Raw genomic sequence first — 23,311 nt, forward strand, 5'->3', positions numbered from 1 at the left:
CAATTAACAATACAGAGTTATTAGTCTGACCCTTACCTTTAATTGCAGAAAATCGCAGCTCTCCCTCTTGGTTTCTCTTCCCTTGGCTTTTTCTCCCTTTTTCTCCAAAAACGTACGTACAACAATGTTTTTTCTAAAACTAGGTCTAACTCTTTATATCTCCTCTTAATTACTTATCTTATCTCACTTTCTCCCCTAAAACTATCTAAAATATCAAAACAGCCCTCAACTAAATATTTTATATTATTTTCAAATCTTTATTTTATTTAACAATAAAATAAATCCCTTAATCTTATCAAATCTTCCAAAACTCATAACTTATCGCAATATCAACCAAACCATCAATATAGTCGTAAATCATTCAAATCATATCAAAATCATGGATATATTATGTAAATATATTATAATCGCCTAAACTCGATTAAATAAGCAATTAACAAAAGTGGGCGTTACAGTTATGCTTGAGCAATAGAAGTCTCTTGATTGTGTTCAGGAGCATAGGAAGTCTCTTGCAGTTGTGTTTGAGCATTTGAAGTCTCTTACTAAGTTTAGTAGTGAGCAATTGTAATAAGATATTACATAGTGAACTCTCATTGGAAGTGCAAGGGGGACATGACTGACTTCCGGTTTGTGGAAGGAATCTGTATAAATTGCTCTGTGTCTTTCTTCCTTCTCTATCTCTGTTTTTATCCGCTGCAATTAGTTCTGAACATCACTTCAGAAGTAGAGCTCTATCTGCTTCTGATTAGTGTTTTCAGTTAGGAGAAAAAGAAGAAAGAGCAAACATAATTCAACCCCCATTCTTATGTTTTTCTCACCTTCATTATGAAAATCTAACATGCCTCCACGAGTTTTCGATCTTTGACTTTGCCTATTCATAGACAATTTGAATTTCCTCTATCGAAAACTGAATAATTTTGCATATGGCAAGACTATCACAATATGTCGAAGTAACTTTATTTCTGGATTAACATCAATGATGAAACTTAGCTTTGACTAGAAAGTTTTCATGTCAAAAACAAGTATTGAATATACAGGCTAACAAGACCACATAAACAAATCTTGTATTGAACGTATTCGGGTTATATAAATTGAATACTCCCTAACCCTATAAATCATGTACTTTAACACATATTTGAACAATTTCATAATTCGAACAAAGAGTATTTTCAAAGACAAAAAAAAAAACTCGCAAGTATGTCATATGATAAAAAAAATTGCGGTTTTTTTTTTGTCAGAGGAAAAATAGCGGTCTAAGAATAATTAATTATTCCATTTTTTTACTCCATCCGTGCTATATTAGATGATCTAGTTGACTCGGACACACAAACCAATGCATATTTTTTTATGTATAATTATCTATTTGAAAAAATTATGAAAATTTAATATTTTAAAAATATTAATCGAGACGAATCAAAGAACATCTTATATGATATTATTTATCTTTATATATTAATAAAAAATATAGTCAAAATATGTCAGGTCAAAAATGCAACTTGTCAAACAGATCATCTAATAAGGATCGAAAAGAGTAAAAGATATTTTGACCTTATCATTTTGTATTGCTTTCCTCTTGTGTTTTTGAATGGGAATTTATTTGCCATAAAAAAAGTCAGAATCCACCTTTTTGTCAAGTTGTCACACACTCACTCACACTATTAAATTCTTTTATTTTGGAACATAACATTTTTATTTTCCATTTTTATTTAAGTGTCTTCGCTTTCACCATGTGAGACACACTCAACTCAACTATCATCACCCAAATCTCTCTAAACATACAAATTGTAAATTTCCGCACTCTTCACCACCCTATGACGTCATTCTGCCGGCGGTCACCTACCGCCGGCACCGTCTCCCTCTACGGTCAAGTCCGCCTACTCCAACCAACAAACTCCACCGCCGGAATCCACTACGGCTATTCACCTCAACGCCAGGGAATCTCCGTTTTACAGCTACGGCGACGTACGTGGATTCCGGTGGTAGAAGCGAGTGGCGCAAGGGAGAGATCGGATGTCAGTGAGGAGGATGAGAAGAAGAGGATTGTGGAGGATAATTGTCGGAAAAGTGAGAATCAGACGGTGAAGGTGGTGGTTGCTGCGGCGGCTGTTGGTGTATTCGGTGTCGGAAATAGGGTGCTTTATAAGCTGGCGTTGGTTCCATTGAAACAGTATCCATTCTTCTTGGCTCAGTTTTCAACTTTTGTGTAATGTGTTACTTTTCACTACTTTTGATTCTATTATTTTTTGTTGTTTCATATATCATTTTGTGTGGAAATTATGAAATTTCAATAAATATTTATAAAATGCTACATGACACCGACACCCACTTCTGATGATAGACTAAATAAATGTTGATTTTAATCAAAATCGAACTTCAGTGTTACTAGTGCTTTCTAGATTAAATATTGTCAAGGAATCAATAAATTTTTTTAACTATTTTTTATTTTACTTTTTGTTTTTTATGAAGCATTAATTATTTTTTTTGTTTCGATGCTTTTATACATTAAAATTGCAAAGGAAATCATAATCATAATGTTTTTTTTTTTTGTTAATGACTGCGATGGTTACGTGCTAAATCTTCTTTTGTTCTTGAGTAGATTGATTCCGTACTTAGTTTATTGATTACTAGTTTCTTAATTACTTCTTACGTCCCATAATAACTGAGTCATTTTCAATAAAAAATATCCCAAAATAAATGAGTCATTTCACTTTTCAATACATCATCAACTTTTTATTATTTTTCCATTTATAATTCTAATTAATACTACTTTCATCACTCGCAATTCAATATATTCCACTTTGCATTTATGATAGTGGAGAATAGACCAATACTTAACCAGAGCACCATTTTTCTCTCTCCTTCATTTATACATTTGTCTTAATATGTATTATATACGTGATTTGAGCAAATGACTCAGTTAATCTGGGACGGAGGGAATACGTGGTTATATATGTATGTATTCTTTGCGGTGAGAGGTTACTTATATTAATTAAATTTGATTTGATTTTGTCAACAAATTATATTTAATGTAACTTGTTTTTCAACATTGTTTATAACATTGTTTTCGTGTGATAGTGGTGTACATATACGAAATTTTCGGTTATTCAACAAGTTTTTGAAAAGTCATTTAACAAAGTGTTTAGACTCAAATGTATAATGAGATCCACAAATCGTTCGGAAAAACCTAAATTCGATTTTTAATTATCATACGCCCTTCTGTTGGGATCCGAAGTGTTAGCACAACAAAAAAAAAAATTTGGTCATTCTATAATTTTAATATGCAAAATTTAAAATAATTTTGTAAAATAAGTCAAAATTAAAAAAAAAATAGCTTATATTTTTCATTATTTATTTTTACGGTATATGGTATACCCTAACATGTTACTATCTTTTATATTTTGATATGCCCTCAATCTTATTTAAAAAATTGCAATCAAATTAATAAAAAACATTTTTATACTCTTATTTATTTCTATTGTATTTTATTATTATTTTCACTAAAGTAATATTTAGATCCTAATACATAGAATAACTGAAAAGTATAACTAGGAGTTTGGAAAAAAGAAACTGATGAATATTTTATCCTGTTGTTGAATACCATAAAATGCAGATAGCAGAGTTCCCCCTCCTCCTTTTTGGTTATATAACTACTTATACTGCTATTTTCTTTCTTTCAGATATGTAATTGTATACTTTTCTATTTTATATATCCGGTACCGTGCTGGCATTGTCACTGATGAGATGTTAGCAGTGCCTAAAACTCCATTTCTGATTGTTGGTCTCTTGGAAGCTCTAGGTGCTGCCACAGGAATGGCAGCAGGAGGTAATGCTTGTCCTAATTTATGATTTCTGTTTAATATCAAAGTTTGTGACATTTTCACTTGATTAAAATGCTCTTGTCTCAACCCATTTGGGGTTGGTCTAGTGGTTGGTTTGGGATTTTGGAGTTTGCTCCTCTCAAGGTCTCGGGTTCGATTCCCTGTGGTGCCAATTTGAGTGGGCTAAGTCCATACGAAGCTATGCTTTAAATAGGGCGCCGCAAGTGGGTGGTGAGATTTGTCCCCTCGGATTAGTCGGTTCTTGGATCAGATACCGAGTTTAAAAAAAAAAAAGCTCCTGTCTCTAGTAATCTTTCATCAACTCTTCTTCCTGAATGACAGGATTGTGAACACTAAAGAATTAACTAAATATGGTTATAACAGCTGCAGGCATGTTATACTGGTCATTTTATTTATGGAGAAGAATAATATATCATTTAACAATTTTAAAGGTTTACAGTAGTAGCAATGCAATTCATTTAATTTTTCTCAACTATCATCACTTTTTCTTTCAGCTTTTTTAATGGGTTAGTTATATACTAATTTAAGATTTCCTGGATGAATTGAGCATATACCTTTAATATTAGAATTGATTGAAAGATTTCTAAGATTCTTATTTACATTTTTATCCACATTTTATGTCGTTTTTCTTCAACTCTAATTTTTGAAGTATCTTGGAGTGCAACCTCTTATAAATAAATATGCACATGTCTGAATTTTATTTAATTGTTTGTTTGTTTTTATGTTGTATCAGCAATGCTATCGGGCGCATCAATTCCAATATTGTCTCAGGTAAATGCCATCAGCAATCAATTGCTCTTTGCCAATTGTTGTGATCTCCATATTCTGCGTTGTGTTTTGTCGGTATTAATAATGCTCGATTAGATAATTGAGTAGGTGTTCTTTGACATAAGTGTGATTGTTCATAAATAAAAAAAACACAGGTGCAGTTAGTTACATTAATCACGTATCACGGTCAAACAAACATATAGAAAACATGCATCATAGATAGATTTGGTACAACCCACGTCTTAACACCATATGTCCAATAATAGATAGATTTGAACGTCCCCATGAGCTACACTATTTTACAAATAGCTATTTCCGTCTACTACCATCATTTTTTACAATTAGATGTCCAATCCTAGATACTACACAGTCCCTACTGTGGGTCTGCCGGTGGCAATGACACTTTGGATGATAAGATAGGCCTGGTTACAACTGGTGTAATCTCCACCTTTCAAATGTATGAATTCCATTATTCCTACCATGTAAGGTCTGTTACTTCACTGTGTAATGTCTATCGTTTCATTCGTCTATAATTCCTAGAATACCACTATTGTCGGTCGACTTGTATAAATTGGTCATTGTGTACCTTCCACCCACAGAAACAAGAAGAATAGATATGTCTTAGATGTAAAACAGTTTCCCTGATACATGACGAAAGAACCCAACCATTCTGATCTTATCAGTCAAAATAAAAAATTTGGTTCATAGATTGTGATCTAAGCAACTTGCTTACATTTCATGTGATTGGTAAAATAAAGATAGATAACTTCACCTACAATTTTCTTGCAGACTTTTCTTGTGTGGCAAATTCTCCTGTCAACTATATTTCTTGGGAGAAGATATAAGGTCAACCAACTACTTGGATGCTTTCTTGTGGCAATCGGTGTAATCATCACTGTAGCAAGGTCAGCCATGTTAATTTCATGGATGTTAGATTATATTGGCATGTGTTAAGTGTCAACATATACACTGCACTTTAGAACCATGTGCATGTAGGCAAAAGAACATGATCTATAATGACGTTTACTGTGAATCAAGAAATGAATCTGAAAGATCATAAACATTTACACCCATATACACTATTAATAGATGTTCTATGGATCATTTTGGTCAAATTGATTGAAGGAAACTGGGTTTCTTGCTTTAACTTGTGAGTATAAGAGGATGTGGGTTAATGCGGTAAAAAACTACTAAATCGCTTTCTAATTTTATTGACTCCATATGTTATTTCACTTATATCATTTTCAAATGAAGTCTGAAAACTGTTTTGTTTTAGCTTATAGTAGTTACATTCCCCTTGGGTTCTGTTATTTTTTTAAAAAAAATTGTTAACATCTTATTACACATACATGTTGCGATTTTTAATGTAGTTGTGGCTGGTACAGACTTTGTAACTGTTCTAAGTAGATTGGAATCATTAGCTTTCTTGAAACTCTTTCTTATTTATTATTTCTTAATACTCCCAAATGACTGAGTTCCTTCCGAGCAATTCATACCATTTTATCTGTATTTTCTCAAGTTTCTCTACCTAATTCTAGGAATTAGAAACATACTCAGTGGACCTAAGTAAATTCTTCTTCCGAACAAAAATCATAACTGTTGTCCTTGATATTTTATTTTTCACTTGAAAGACCAAAGATAATATAAAACTGAGGGAATATAAGTGGCACTCCAACCGATATCCTTGCTATATGGTTGTCTGCCCATCATTAAATCTGGGTCGTCTGCACTAGGTTCAAAGTAGTTCATCTGTCATCCCCCCAGTCACGCGTTTTCAAAGTAGTTCATCTGTCATCCCCTCAAGCTTCTGTGAATGACAAAATCAGCATTAAATCCAACCAGCAGTGGGAAGAACAAATTTCAAGAGACAATGGTGATTTGTGGAGGCGCCAGAATTTTATTGCCGTTGAATTGGTGGAAAAGACAAAGATGCCTGTCAGAAACACTTACCTTATTTTTGTTTAGGTTGGACATGGTCCCAGAAAGATGAAGGAGAGTGTGTGTAAATCTGTAGATTAAGGACATGCAAATTCAGAAGAATTTGTTGTTCTTCAGTTTGGGTGGTTCAGATGTTGGCTTATGTTCGTAAGGGCATAACTTGACAGTGAGGGTTAAGGAGGATATTAAAGGAAAAAGGTCAAGGGTTCATTGTGTGATGCAACAAGGTTGAAGAGCATCCAGCTGCAGATTTTGGCATTATATCATTTGTAAATTCCAATGGTCAAATGGTAGATATTCTCTCTGTCACACCGAGGTCCTATGATAATGGAGTTTTTATTGGAATTTGGAACCATTAGACTCATGTGATTGAGTAGACCAAGATCCATTCATTATATCATTAAACATGTAATTAATGTGTCTTATACCAAGTAGCATTGGAACCATTTGTCCTCTAGAATTCTTCAATATCATTTCTTGTAAATAGTAGATTGTGGTTATTTTTTGAGACATTTATACTCCTTCCGTTTTTAGATAATTTTTCGTTTCAAATTGTTTGTCGTTTTCTGTTTTCAAGACAATTTTTTTCTTTCTAATTTTAATCTCAAGTTAATGTGTACATACTCCCAACTTATTATGCTCCACTATACATTTATGACAATGATTAATCTCTAGTGGTTCACGAGGACGAGGATCATTTTGTAAAATTATCACACATTCGTTTATTGTTTATAAGCAGAGAGATAATTCTAACCTTCTGAGTGCATTTCATTCAAGCAATCACACCACTGTCTGTGTACTTTCTCAAGTGTAACTTTGTGTTTGTGTTTGTTCTGTTTGAGTATTTCTGATTATGTGCCTATGCTTACTTAATGTAGTGGATCTGGTGCCGGGAAATCATTGCAGGAAGCTGGTATATTTTGGAGTCTTTTAATGATGGTTTCATTTTTATTCCAAGCAGCCGATACTGTGCTCAAGGTGGTTGCTTTTTAATGATATTTTATTTTCCTAGGATTTGAACTATTTCTCAATGGTAACTCACGGCCTTTGTATACTATGTAGGAGGTAATCTTTTCGGATGCAACCCAGAAACTAAAGGTATGTCAATAAATATTTTTTTATCCCTATATTTGTGTAAATTATGACTTGTCATAACATAGGTGTTGTATGTATTACCGAAGTATGTAATCTTACTGCTGGTGAACACATCTACCTCAAAAATTACTATTGATAATGATGTTTCTAAATTTAAGTATAACCTGCAAAAAAACTGACATCAAATAGTTGGTTATATTTTTACGGGTTTTTCTAACATTTGCACATGTTATGTTTAAATTGGTAAGTTTGCATTGGAACGTGTATTAATATTAAATATGTATCGTTTTCATAAATAATTTTTGTTTTTCAATAAAAGGTTTCCCATTTTAGTTGCTCTAACATGTGCAATGTTGCACATGTTAGACAAACCCTATTTTTAAAAGCTTGAAACAAGTAATGCCTGATAGACTCGTTTATGTTGTCAATTAAACATGCTTTTCTAATGGATGTTGCTTATGTATTTCTATTTGGCTTAATTGCACTTTTGGCCCCCTATCTTTCCAAAAGTTGCAATTTTGGCCCCCTAACTAATTAAAATACAAAACAGCCCCCTATGTATTGGATCTTTAGCAGTTTTGGCCCCCAATGCCACTTTTGACTTGGTCTTCGTTGACGTGACACCCACATCCCTTAAGTGAGGTGCCACGTATCGACCATTGTGGGTGCCACTTCAACGAAGACTAAGTCAAAAGTGCTCTTAGGGGCCAAAATTGCCAAAAATCCAAAACATAGGGGGCTGTTTTGTATTTTAATTAGTTAGGGGGCCAAAATCGCAACTTTTGGAAAGATAGGGGGCCAAAAGTACAATTAAGCCTTTCTATTTAAACTTGTAAAATAATATAGCTTTTACTTTCATATAATCTAATATATTAATTATCAATATCATATGAAACAGGGAGGTTCTCTGGATTTGTTTGTTGTCAATTCCTTTGGATCTGCTTTTCAAGTAGGTATCCAGCAAACTGTCATGAAATTTGCATCTTTTGAATTACAACATAAATACTAATGGATGCATAAATGAATATATGTTTAGTGTAGGCGCTGTTTATATGCCTCCTCCTCCCTTTCTTATCAAAACTTTGGGGCATCCCTTTCAGTCAACTGCCAAACTACCTTAAAGATGGTGCAGCTTGCTTTCTGAATATTGGGAAGCTGTCTAGCGGTAAGCTGTATTTTCTTTTACGTATTGTCCTTTGTTATGGAAGGTGACGACCAAAATATATTTAGGTTATCAAATATGTTGTTTAGCTTTGTATCGAGTTCATCAAGGATTATATATGACCTAGATCCACCCACAGATGTGTATGATGTGGTCAACCAAAGATGGATAAATAGACCAAATTATTATTTATTTATTTTTAAAAATTTGTGCAAAAAGGGGGAGCTTTGGTACAACGGTATAGTTGTTGCCACGTGACTTAAAGGTCATGGGTTCAAGTCCGCGAAAAAACCTCTTCTGTAAAAAACAGAGTAAGACTGTATACAATACACCAAATTGGTGGGACCCTTTCGGTTTAAAGCTAACCTGTTTAAATATTGTTTTGTTAGGAACTAGTGTTGTCAAATATCGGCCATGGTGGCACCATGATGGATATCGGTGGCTGTTTTTTAGAAAACCAATATGCCCGATTTGTGAAGGATGGTAGTGCCACGGCGCTGTACTCGGATAGGTTGTTTGGAATGTCAGATTTTTGGCTTTTCGCTATGGTCGCTATCCGCCATCGATAACACTATTAGGAACCCAGAAATTAGATTGAATAGAAAGAACAATTGTATTAAGAAAACAGTAAAAAACTGGAGAAACATCTCTCCCCCAAGGTTTCCCCTTCACATTATAGTCACCACTCTATTCTCAACAGATACAATATTCAATGATTCCAAGAGGCGGAGCTAAAAGACGATGCTCGGGTGGGCCACTAAAATAAACTATAATATATTAACATAAAATTAAAGTTGTAATAAGCATTAAGCACAAAGTTGAAGTGTCGGAGTTTGACTAAAAAGCTCGGGCGGATACTTTATAAAAATGATTTACATATTTTACTACTGCTATAAATTATGAAACTGTTTTTTTACGTTACAGCCGTTAACTTGGGGGGAATTTTCAGTAGACATGACAATATAAGGGAGGTTCGAAACCCCGTAAATTAGAAGGTCTGTAAACAAAAATCACGTATGCCACTTTTAGAACTGGCGAAAACTAAAACCGTTGAAAAATTGTTTAAAATCTCGTAAAATGGACCTATAATTTTTTAATTTTTCCGCGTGGGCTACTACACCATTTTGTTCGGAATTGGATTTTTCAAAAACTAAAACCGTTGCAAAATTGTTTAAAATTTCGAAATACGGAGCTTTGTTGTTAATTTTTAAATTGTTCCATGCCCATTCCGCCACTGATGATTCCCCTCTATCATTGTTTTCCTCGATTTAATACAAATACTTTCTGTAACTAAGCAATTAACTAACTGATTCTCCCTATTCTATATCCTAACAAAACACACCTCCTCAAAACAACTTGTCATCATAGTTGCAATCTACTAAACTTATAAGTTGAATAGTTGGAAAAATAAATCATTCACCAAAATCCACTGTTGAGACTTGAGAGCATGCGGAAGGGAAAAAAATTCTAATGTGCTCCTGCCAATTGTTGCCATAATTTGATGATTCCTCGATTTTAATCTAGTCTTCCAATTCCTATTTGCATGTCTTATTTGTCTTGCCTTTTCAAGAGTATTCGCAATCAATGGCTTCCATTGAGATGTATGTAGTGCTCAGTTTTGTCTGCTCAAAACAAGGGTCATGCTCCAGTTTCTTCTTCACAGATCTCATTGCTAAAATGATTAAGTTGAAGATGGATATAGAGCCCACACAATAACATTGATTTGGGTCTGACCCATTAATTAAAAAATTGTATTTTTTTTGGCAGTTTTGCAAACTCATCCACTTCTTCTTGATCTTGGACCCAGCTACTAAGATCAATTTGGGCTGGATCCACTTGGTCAGCAGAATGACCCACTGTGGAAAATCCATTATTCCCTTTTAACTCTTTCCTAAATCAAATTTCCTATGACAATGCAGCATAGCTTCGTGCTCATTCATGGTGTTTCTACCCAATGTTGTCAAAATTGCAATTTTACTTGTAGTATCGCACAATTTGAGATCTTCTCCCCTGTTACGATTTTACTTATAGTATCACACAATTTGAGATCTTTTCCCCTGTTACGATCTTTGCCAATAAATAATATGGGTAAGTATGTAAGCACTTGGGGGACCCTCCCTTAAAAGCTAGCTATCAAGGGGGAAGAACCAAGCAGCACTTAAATGCTGCGTCCAGCATCCCATACTAATCTATGTGGGACTTTGGCCACCCCGTACATACCAAGTCCTTATCATGAAATGTAAGGAGCCATAAGCTTCAACTTCGCCTCTCCACAAAAAGAATTAAATTACTCTAATATATATTCTTTCCCATTATCACATACCTTACAACCTGAATTTTACAATCACGTTTATTATAAATCCAAGCTTTGAGCCTTGTTACAAATGGAGAAACTCCATTGATGAGTTTGGTGAAGCTTGAGTTTGTTAGAGGAGAGAGAAGAGAGAGAAGATAGATTCTAACTGAATCTAACAGAATTTGTATTATGAGAAATTGTTATGGAATACTATGAGTTCAAAGGTATATATAGGACAGCTGGCTTACACAGATTTGCCAGCTGTACCTAGTTCACTAATGCTAGCTTAACACTAATGACACTAGCTTAGGCTTTGTTTGGGAGTTTGGAGGGGAAGGGAGGGGAGGGCTTTGGGGGGTTGGAAATATATAGAAAAATGGACAAAAAATTCACATTTTTTGAAAGAACAGTTTTTTAGAGAATGATAAACTAATACTTATGATTAATATACTTTTAATTTTAAGAATATTATAACAACATAGATTGAATTTGAAAAATTCATATAAACCCTCCATAACCCCCCAAAACCCTCCCCCAATACAATTTTTGAGTTCCCCAAATGAGGGGAATTTTTTATTATGAGTAAAAAATTAACCTCCAAAGCTCTCTCTTCCCAATGTCTTCTATTTCTTTCACTTGCTCCTTCCTTTTTTCCAAAACCCTCCCCTCGCCTCCTCTCCAAACACCCAAACAAAGCCTTAGATTACACTAATCAGGTATTCAACAATATTAAGGTAGCTTAGCTTATATCTCTAATAAGCCTCTAAAAGACTGTTGTAACTATAAACTTAAATCTCAAGATATAAATTGAACACATTATACTAAAATCAGCATTGAAGGCAATGTAATATCAACTTCCCTTTAAAGATTGTTTAGGCTGCAAATCTGCAATCCTCCAAGGTCGGTCAGTATCTATCAATGGCAGATTCCGTGATGCTCTCCAATTTGGCTGACATAATGGTCTTTTAATCATGATTTTTAACTTGTAGTAGAATACGGTAGAAATGACAGTCTCTGGCTGCATCTCAAACTCTAATCAAAATTCAGCATTTGCAGTGCTCTATTTCCCAAATAGATTTTGCTAACTTCAGAGTCATATTTCTGGTAAATATGGCTTGAGAAACAGCACAAAATAGACAAGACTTTGCCTTTGATTTTCGCTAATTTTTCTTGTGATTTGAATTTGTGCAAATGTTGGTTTTTCTAGTAATGGATCAATCAATAATAAGCCTACATTCTGATTTCTCACAAGTGATAATTCTCATCCTATAATATCGGCAATGTTATGGCTGGGTTATCAGATTCGTTTGCGACTCTCAATGTAAGTGTTTGGTGGAACTCTAGTCTCAACCAAACACCGTTTTTTATAAGAACAATAAATCTCAGGTTACCATTTGTTTGAATTAGGAAAGAAATTCTTTCAAGACTTATGAAATGAAAACCGATGTCTAACCTTGAAATCATACTAGCAATCTTTAAATACTTGAATTTTTAACTGCAAATTAATAAAATAAAACTACCCATAATTTTGTAACAGCCCATTCTCAATTTTTAGTTACTCACTATCTCCCATAATTCTCATAACCAGGTTTTGAATTCATAACTATTGGAATTCTACCGTAAATTCAATAATAGGTACAAGCTCATATTCTCACAAGTTTTCAATCTTGTGGTTAAAAATAAAAAGTTTCAAATCCTAAGTTTCTTTGTGGTAATTCTTGTGATAAAAAAACTGCAGAGATTAACCTTGCATTTATTTTTGTTTGCAGGATGTGATGGAGCTCCCTTGCTGCCCTTGCTGTTTATTATTGTCAACATGGGCTTCAATATCTCATTGCTTCATCTCCTCAAGATCTCTTCAGCTGTTGTATCTTGTCTAGCCACCACTGTAGCAGGTATTATTAGATTTGTTTCTCTCAAAGGATATCAATATTGATGTGGCGAGTATTCACAAAACATCAATGATTTGCTTATGTTGAATGTGTTTTGAGGTTTCAAGATTGATGTTAGATTTGTAACATCTAGGACTAGTTGCTAACACTGCAAAACAACAGGGTATTGTTTTTTTGGGACAAAAATCATGATACTCGTTGATAATTTTTTCAATCTTGGGTTTCAAGATTGGCATTAGAGATTTAGCACTACAGCTAAAGGGCATTTCTCAAAACAAATTTTGGGCGATGATACATATTATATTTGGTTTAAAGAGGAGGGCCTCTGATTTATTATGTGCAAAGTGGAAGTTTATGAAATGATATTAGTATCTGAAATTTGAGAGTAGATTTACCGAAATATAAGTGTTTTCCTTTTCTTCCATTTTTTTAAAATTATAATATTATTTTAAATTCATGGTAATTGATTATAAGCTAACACCAACTATACATTCCTATGTGACAGTCCCAATATCAATCTATATGTTCACGCTGCCACTGCCATACCTTGGTGTTGCCTCTTCCCTTCCAACAGGCTTTCTTGCTGGAGCCATCATTCTCATCATGGGATTACTCATTTATACATGGACTCCTCCAAATGTTTCCTCCAATGCTTCCATGACTGCACCCACGTAGTTGCACCATTTCTCGACGTACAGAGTATAGATTGCAAACAAGGCTCAGGAAAGCTAGCGGTGCAACCAATGGTTCAGGCTCATTTTTTCACAAGATACGGGGAGACATGAAAACGATATAATTTTTGTTTCAATAACATTTGCTGAAAATTATGAAGAAAATAAAACAGCAAACGAAATCTTCCTGAGCCTGCTCAAGCGATAAAGGAGCATAGATAGGTTTAGTTCAATTTTTGTGGAAAAGCAAAATTGAAGAGATTTCGTTCATTGAAATATGAAGAGATTTTTTTCCGAAGAGAATATATATATATATTTTTTTTTAAGAATTTCTGAAGAGAATGTTAAAATTGTAGTTGTGATGCGTTTAATATCCTATTCGTTTTTTTTAATGGATATATTATAGGGGGTGTATCAAATCAGAGGATTGGTTATTGTGAGAGGTGAGATGGTAAACAACGGTCATTAGATCTGATTCAACAGCTAAGATCATATTTTCCTTAAAAACTGCACCATCCATCATTTTTTCTCTTCTAAGCGCGCGTATTGTTCAGTACCAACTATGTGCCTTTTCCTTTAGATTTCTCTCTCTTCTTCCTTTTACATGCTGCAACAGTTTGTAAAAAAAAAAACGGGTTGTAACACCTTTCTCCAAGATTTTTAAAATTAATTTCTCTAATTCATTCTTCTGCATAGTGATCCATGTGTTTTTTTTAAGGAATGACCAATGTGTTTGTTAACTTTCTTTCTGCTACGTTTCTGGCCTCACAAATGGTAGGATTATAATGAATGGGTTTTGAAAATAAAATATTATGATTATTAGAAAATTAAAATCCACAATCTAAAGTTGAGGTCCAATCGTTCTTAATGTGCATGAGGAAACCTTCAATGAACAACATCTTAATTAATTCAAAGTTCTGCGGCAGAAATAGAATTGCAACTGTTCCCAGCACACCCAATCCCCGCCGGAGGGATCACCTATGCGCTTGTTCTCTTTGCAAAACTGCCCACCGCTCCAAAGGCGTAAGGCCACCGTCCAACTATTTTTGCAGGCGCCACAGATGGGAAGACAAAGAGCAGATGCACGTGGACTAGAAAAAAGGGGCTTTTTCAGTTTAAAAAAATAAACAATGATTTTTCCTTACTATCAAGGGCAAGGGGTGTTTCTATGAAAGAAATAACTTTGTATAAAGGGTCTAATGAGTTCTTGTGTTGCTTGACATTAAATGAAGTAATTATGAGACGAACTTAGATGAATTTTTGGTATTTTTTGGCATTGGCCTATGAAACACACATGTATACGCAACTGCACACAAATGTGATTATTGTATATGCATAGTGGAGGCAAATGAGTTGGTTTCCTTGTTTCTCTAGAGTTACCCGGAAAATGTGGATTTTGTCGAAATAGATAAAACTTAGGATTTTCTCAAATGAACTTTGGTGAAACTTTGAACTAAGACTTGATAGTTTGTAAGTGGCTTATGTTCATGCTTATATGATTGATTAAGATTGAATTGTTGGATTTCATACTTGAATAAGTTTTCTTGCTTTGAAAAGTGTCAATATTTATCGTTTTGTAAAATGATACGAACTTTGTCGAAAATGATCTTTAAGACCGAATACCTTGAAAATCTTTTATGAATAGTTTGATATGATTGTATGAAGATGTATGAATGATTAATAGGTGTTGAACATGATGTTTATCAAGATGTGATGTACTCTTCTCCTTTGTTTTGATTGTGAGAAATTGTATGAAGTTGTTGATTAGTGGGGATGTTGTCGACATTGATGTGAATATGTTAAATGCCGATTATTGATGGTGAATTTATACATGCTTAATGTTAATATTGGATATGGTGATTGCATGTATTGAATTATATTGTTGATTTCTTATATGCAAATTTGATGATGATAGTTGTGGTGCTTGCATGTATGAAAGGTGTTTGTTTTGGTGATGAATTATGTTGTTGAATTATTACATGCAAACGATGGTGTTATTGATGGTGAATGTATATTTGCAAAAATGAAGGTGGTTTAGAATATTTATATCCAGTGGTGTGATTTGAACAATTTGTATTCAATGGTTTAGGATATTTATATATATCCAATGGTGATGATGTTGGTGAGTTGTTGTTGAACATGTGCATAGTGTGTCATATGTTCATGCATCATGAGTCTTATGATGTTTACATCCAGTGGAGTGATTTGAATACTTTGTATTCAATGGTTATATGATGTTTTTGTTGCATCATGAGGTGACGACCTGTTGTTGGTGATGGTACAGTGTCCATGTAGGAGTTGTGTATAGGCGCATTACATACATTTGATGAGTTTGTTAAATGTGTCATATTTGATTATGCGTTTGGTGATTTTTGGTGATTTTTGTTCATTGGTGAGTTTGGTGAATTGTACACTTGATGATATTTGGTGAATATGTGAAGATGTGTACTTGTTGATGTTTGTTATTAATGGTGATACTTGTACATTTGATGATTTTAATTGATGATGTTTATTTCGGTGGAAATAATGAAGTGTAGTTTATATGAATGTGATTTTATGATCTTTTGGTGATGTTGACTTTCTTGCTTATGCTCTGAAATTATGAATTGTATTTGTTGAGTTGATTAGGCTAAATAAAAATAAGGTGAGTAACATTTCATTGATTAATGTTGATAAATGATGAGCTTATGTCAATGACTTGATTAGAGATTGAATGTGTTTGCTATGCTAAGTTAGAATTGTGATAACATAATGTGTATGGAATGGTTATGTATATGTGTCATGCATGAAATCCTATAATGTTTATGATTGTTTATGTTTGATTATGATTGATGTGAAGCTAACCCCTAGTGGTCTGTGTAACACCCCGTTTTCCCAACTTAAAAATTTCAAACATATTATCAGAGTAAACAACACATAAACGGAATTATACACTTCAAAGATTATAAATAAGATAATTAACTAATTATCCTTCAACGTAAATCAAATTCCAAAACATTGCAGCCGATAAATTCATCATCATAAATAAGGTCTTGGCACTCAGGCCTCATCAAAATGTCTCATAATTCAGTTAAACAACTTATCATTTAAATTCATAAAACAAATACGCAAAGGAATAAGAAATAGCCACAAAAGATCCCATTCCGTTACGTATCATAGCAACCGAAGGACTCAGTGAGGGATAACCACTCACAACAGCAATGCAACAGCACTACTCTTGATTGTAACACCCCGTTTTCCCAATATAAAAATTTCTTAAATCATTTATCAGAGTAAACATCACAAACAACAGGATATCACATAAAACATAATCCAAAACAGTTAAATAATAATTTAACCAATATCTTAAACATTGCAGCGGAAATTATATCATAGACATAAAACGTTTTGGCACGCAGGCCCCATCAGAATAATATTTCAAATCATAATCCACAACATTATAAAAATAACATATTAGTCACGTAAGAGAATGAAGCATGCATATAACCCCATACCGTTACGTATCAAAGCGACCTAGACGACACAGTGAGGCAAGGCCACTCACGACGGCAAACTGCACACTAAACACGATCACCTGCAAGTTACCCATACGAAGGGCAACATTTTCAAGCAGAAGGGGTGAGATTTCATAACAATATAACATTAATCAATGTAATTACGAATCATAAGTTAACATCATAATCATTTCTTTAACAACTTTGCATAATTGCTAAACAGTTCTCACGTAATCACATATTCAATCATTATCAACAAGGCATCTTAATCATGACAATGCGACAATGCTCTTAGACTCCTTATATGCATGTGGTACCAATCGTCATCATAAGTATAAATATACTTTAATCGTGCGGAGGACAAAGCTCCTAATAAACATGCGGAGGACAAAGCTCCTAATAAACGTGGTGAGGACTAAGCTCAATGATATGCTATGCATGGACTCTAAACAACAAAACACGTAATCATCCTAATCAACATGCATCCAATAATTTGGAGTTAAACGTCATCTTATTCGTTACACATAATCATTATGCACTTAGTTAAATAACAGCAGCAACATAATCAAGTCACATAACAGGATGATATCATTGTATCAATAGCAAATCATTTGCATCATAATTAAACTTTCATATCTTACATGATTGTACAATACATTAATCATGCTCAATTAATGACAACATGTCTTAAAAGGCTTTACAGATTGCATTAAACGTCATCATTAGGTTTCATTACCAATTAGGGGTTCACTCTTGATCAACACGTGCGACACAGATCGCACAAACACTCAAGCAACTACATTCTGGTTGTGCTCGCGAGGCGAGAGTTCTTACTCGCCATGGCGAGTACCACTCAAATCCCAAACTAGTGTTGTTCTGGGTTCAATATGATCCTACATTCATTCCTAATCAATACTAGGTATGTTCAGGCACTCAAAGACACTCAAGGTCCAACTAAAAAGTTGAAATCAGAAAATCTAACATGCTCTCTGCCTTAGCTCGCTATGGCGAGTAAGGTTGCTCGCAGTGGCGAGCTGCGTTACACAACTCGCGAGGCGAAGGGAATTGCTCGCCGTGGCGAGTTGCACCAAACAACTCGCGAGGCGAAGGGGAAAGGCTCGCGTGGCGAGCGATGAAGTTCATCACTCGCGAGGCGAGGATCATCCCTCGCCAAGGCGAGCGATGAACATAGGCTCGGGCAGAATACGATTTTTCTCAAAAATCCAACAACTAACATGGTTCAAAGCCTAGTTTTGATTCCATAATTCATCCTAAACATATTCTAACGTTATAGGACGGTTTCTACATCAATCTAATCAAGTTTTACCGTTTGATCATCAATTTTAGAGATTTGACCTAATTTCTAAACTTCTCTAAATCAATCCTAACTTTGTCAATTAATCATCCGAATTACAATAACTAACATTACTGAGTTATTAGTCTCACCCTTACCTTGTTTTGCAGAAATCGCAGCCCTCTCTCTTGGTTTCTCTTCTCTTGGCTTTTTCTCCCTTTTTCTCCAAAAACGTACGTACAACAATGTTTTTCTAAAACTAGGTCTAACCCTTTTATACCTCCTCTTAATTACTTATCTTATCTCACTTTCTCCCCCAAAACTATCTAAAATATCAAAACAGCCCTCAACTAAATATTTTATATTATTTTCAAATCTTTATTTTATTTAACAATAAAATAAATCTCATATCCTTATCAAAGCCTTCAAAATTCATAACTTATCACGTCATCAATCAAATCACCAAAATCATCGTAAATCATCAAAACATATCAAAATCATGCATATATTATATAATTATAATATAATCGCCTAAACTCGATTAAATAAACGATTAAACGAAAGTGGGCGTTACAACTCTCCCCCACTTAAAAGATTTTCGTCCTCGAAAATTTACCTCAAGCAAACAGCTCTGGATAGGACTCCAGCATCTTACTCTCAAGCTCCCACGTCAAGCTTTCACCAGTCGCTCCCGTCCAAACGACTCTCACGAGAGGTATCTCCTTGCCTCTCAATGTCTTCACTTTACGATCATCAATCCTCACCGGTAAAGTCTCTACCGTAAGGTTGTCTCTAACTTGCACGTCGTCACTCTGGATTACATGAGATGGATCCGGAACATACTTCCGAAGTTGCGACACATGGAAAACATTGTGCAAATTCGAAAGATGCGGTGGTAAACCCACTCAGTATGCCACCGTTCCAACTCTTTCCAATATCTGATACGGACCAATGAACTTCGGGGTCAACTTCTTTGACTTCAAAGCACGCCCTACACCAGTCATAGGAGTGACTCTCAAAAATACGTGGTCTCCTTCCTGAAACTCAAGATCTTTTCTGCACTTATCATGGTAACTCTTTTGTCGACTTTGCGACGCTTTCATTTTCTCTTGAATCATCTTAACTTTCTCAGTAGTTTGCTGAACAATCTCTGGTCCTAAGACCACTCTTTCACCTGACTCAAACCAGCACAACGGAGTTCTGCATCTCCGAACATATAAAGCCTCGAAAGGTGCCATTCCAATACTAGAATGATAGCTATTATTGTAAGTGAACTCGATCAACGGAAGATGACTATCCCAAGCTCCTCCTTGCTCAAGAACACAAATTCTCAACAAATCCTCTAGTGACTGAATTGTCCTCTCCGACTGACCATCTGTCTGTGGATGATAAGCCGAACTCAATCTCAACTTCGAACCCAAAGCCTCTTGCAAACTTTTCCAAAATCTAGAAGTAAATCTTGGATCTCTATCTGACACGATGCTCGAAGGAACACCATGCAACTTCACAATCTCCTTAATGTAAATCTCTGCCAACTGGGCAACAGGGAAACTAATATTAATCGGTAGAAAATGAGCCGACTTCGTCAACCTATCAACAATAACCCAAATTGCATCGTTCCCTCTGGGAGTATTCGGCAAACTCGTCACAAAATCCATTGATATACTATCCCATTTCCATTCTGGCACATCTAAAGGTACCATCATTCCAGCAGGTTTCTGATGCTCGACTTTCGACTTCTGACAAACTAAACAGGAATACACAAACTGTGCCACATCTCGTTTCAAACCAGACCACCAGAAAATCTTCTTCAAATCGTGATACATCTTCGTAGCTCCCGAGTGAATACTCAAGCTACTTCTGTGACTCTCTTCAAGAATCATCTTCTTAATCTCTTCATTGTCTGTAATACAAATTCTCTCTCGGAATCTCAACACACCTTGATCATCGATTTTAAAATCACTGTCTTCAGTCTGGTCACTAGCAACCAAGTCCACAAACTTGACATCAACTTTCTGTGCTTCCTTGATACTCTTCAGGAACTCACTATCAATCTTCAGCATACCCAGTTTCACACTCTGAGGTGACCATTCACAAACCAAACTCATATCTCTGAACTGTTCGAGTAACTCGAACTCTCTAACCATCATAGCGGACATATGCAATGTCTTCCGACTCAAGGCATCTGCAACAACATTAGCTTTACCTGGATGGTAATTCAAACCAAAGTCGTAATCCTTTAACAATTCAAGCCATCTATGCTGCCTCATATTCAATTCCTTCTGATCGAACAAATACTTCAAACTCTTGTGATCACTAAACACCTCAAATCTCGAACCATACAAGTAATGTCTCCATATCTTCAATACAAAGACTACGGCCGCCAACTCGAGATCATGCGTAGGATAATTCTTCTCATGAACTCTCAACTGTCGTGAAGCATAAGCTACCACTTTACCTTCTTGCATAAGCACACCTCCTAAACCCAACTTGGACGCATCACAATACACCACAAAAGGTTCATCTGACTTCGGCAAAATCAACACTGGAGTAGTCGTCAGACGCTTCTTCAATTCACCGAAACTGTTCTCACAATGGACATCCCACACAAAAGTTTTACCTTTACAAGTCAACTGCGTTAGCGGAAGAGCTAACTTGGAAAAACCTTCAATAAACCTTCTATAGTAACCAGCTAAACCCAAGAAGCTTCTAATCTCTGTAACTGACTTAGGAGTCTCCCATTGCGATACCGCTTCGACTTTAGACGGATCCACAGCAATACCATCACCGGAAATAACATGGCCAAGAAAACTCACCTCTTTCAACCAGAATTCACACTTAGACAATTTGGCATAAAGTTTTTTCTCTTTCAATACTTGCAAGACAATCTTCAGATGATCAGCATGTTCTTCTTCAGTCTTGGAGTAAATCAAAATATCATCGATGAACACAACTACGAACCGATCCAAAAATGCATGGAAGATGCGATTCATATACTCCATAAATACTCTAGGTGCATTGGTAACACCAAAAGGCATAACTTTATATTCATAGTGACCATAACGCGTTCTGAAAGCTGTCTTCTGCATATCCTCATCCTTTACCTTAATCTGGTGATAACCTGACCTCAAATCAATCTTGCTGAAAACACGTGCACCCACTAACTGATCCATCAAATCGTCAATTCTTGGAAGCGGATACCTATTCTTGATAGTTACCTTGTTCACCTGTCGATAATCAATACATAGCCTCATACTACCATCTTTCTTCTTTACTAGCAAAACCGGCGCTCCCCAAGGTGAAACACTCGGTCTAACAAATTTCTTCTCAAGCAAATCTTCCAACTGTTTCTTCAACTCAGATTGTAACGCCCTAGTTGTTATTTATTTTATTTTGAATTATTTGGAGTCTCATATATGATTTTATATGATTTTTGGTGATTTATGTGGTGTGTGCATTTTAATATATGGTTTAAGAAAATAATAATTAAAATTAGTGGGAATTATTATTATTTTAGAAATTAGGGAGTTAATTAGGATTTAATAGAATTAAGGGGAGTTTAATGAAATAAAAGGGGAGTTATAGTTTGGGAGTTAGGAAAAGAAAAGGTCAGAAGCAGTTTTACGTGAAACAAGTTTTGGGAGAGAAAACCAAGAACAAGGGGAGAGAAGAACAAGTAGAACCAAGATCAACCGTGTGTCGTGCGATTTTCTGAACTAAGGTAAGGGTGAGATTTACTTTCAATAGTATAGATTGTAATTCTGATTTTGATTTAACATGTTTCTGGTAGAAATTGAGAAATTTGGGATTAGGTTTTGATTATTGGTTTTTGAATGAAAAAGTGTAGAAACCATAGAATTGAATGGTGAAAAGAGTTGTTAATCAGGTAGGTTAGTGATGGGTTAACGTTTTAATGATAGGGTAATCATACGGTGATGTTTATGGATGATTTTGGAGAGTTTAGGGTTGAGAATTGGAGCCAAGGAGGTTCCCATGGTAGAAAATCGCAGAAAATGTGTAATTTTAGGATGTCTGATACTGTCGAAATCATGAGGCGATTCTAGAAATCATGAGGCGATTTTGACAGAAAAATCTGTAATTTTAGTATGTCTAATACTGTCGAAATCATGAGGCGATTCTGGTGATCATGAGGCGATTTTGACAGAAAATGTGTAATTTTAGTATGACTGATGTTGTCTTACCATAAACCCTAAAATGCAATTTTCTTCACTCCAAATGCTTCCAAACTTCTTCCTAAGTGTAGGGACTTTATCCTAAACGTATAGAGATGTTTTTAGGAAAGATATAACGTTGTATAAGGGTCTAATGAGTTCATGAGTGGTCCTTGGGGTAGGGATGGAAGTTGTCTATAAGGGTATAGCCTCTCAATGTATCTAAGCTAATATAATTGATGTTGTTGATTACTAATATCCTTGAGTTGTTGAATCCTGTTTGAACGTTTTGAATGGAGCTTGATGTATGAGCATGATTAAGATAAATTGTGCATTTTTCTGGATTGTTGGATTGATTAATGATGAACTATTGATGACTGTGTTGTATGTTTACATTCATTAAATCATACAAGTGTGGAGTTATGGAGAGTTGAGTCATATACATATATATATGCATTTGTTGAGTTGTATGTAGATATACACAGGTTGGGTAGTTGCATAACATCAAAGTGGGAGACCTTCGGCTCTGGAACGCCTTGTCATTCAAAGTGGTGGAACACTAGTTGTTCAAAAGCGGTGTTGAGCGGTGAGGACTTAGGTCCTGATGAGAATGCTTTAACCATTCGACAGCGGTGTGGGTCACGGCCCTGATTATGGTACCACATGCATATTTGCATTTATTGAGGAGTC

At 35.0% G+C, this 23,311-nt stretch overlaps 1 protein-coding gene across 2 annotated transcripts; it reads left to right on the forward strand.

Moving 5' to 3' along the window:
* Positions 1-1,678: 1,678 nt before the first annotated feature.
* LOC25479779 (protein CLT3, chloroplastic) lies at positions 1,679-13,959 on the forward strand. 2 transcript variants are annotated; one of them, XM_024774728.2, is made up of 10 exons: positions 1,679-2,167; positions 3,678-3,823; positions 4,573-4,610; positions 5,397-5,512; positions 7,424-7,523; positions 7,608-7,643; positions 8,539-8,589; positions 8,682-8,805; positions 12,868-12,993; positions 13,496-13,959. In XM_024774728.2, exons 1-10 carry the CDS (start codon positions 1,812-1,814, stop codon positions 13,663-13,665), a joined length of 1,263 nt encoding a protein of 420 aa, XP_024630496.1. In that variant the 5' UTR covers positions 1,679-1,811; the 3' UTR covers positions 13,666-13,959. The 2 variants fall into 2 exon arrangements, with proteins under 2 accessions (XP_024630496.1, XP_013443236.1); XM_013587782.3 differs by having other exon boundaries at positions 1,680-2,203.
* The last annotated feature ends 9,352 nt before the right edge of the window (positions 13,960-23,311 follow it).

Source organism: Medicago truncatula, unplaced genomic scaffold (assembly GCF_003473485.1).
Source record: "Medicago truncatula cultivar Jemalong A17 unplaced genomic scaffold, MtrunA17r5.0-ANR MtrunA17Chr0c02, whole genome shotgun sequence".
NCBI classification, from domain to species: domain Eukaryota; kingdom Viridiplantae; phylum Streptophyta; class Magnoliopsida; order Fabales; family Fabaceae; genus Medicago; species Medicago truncatula.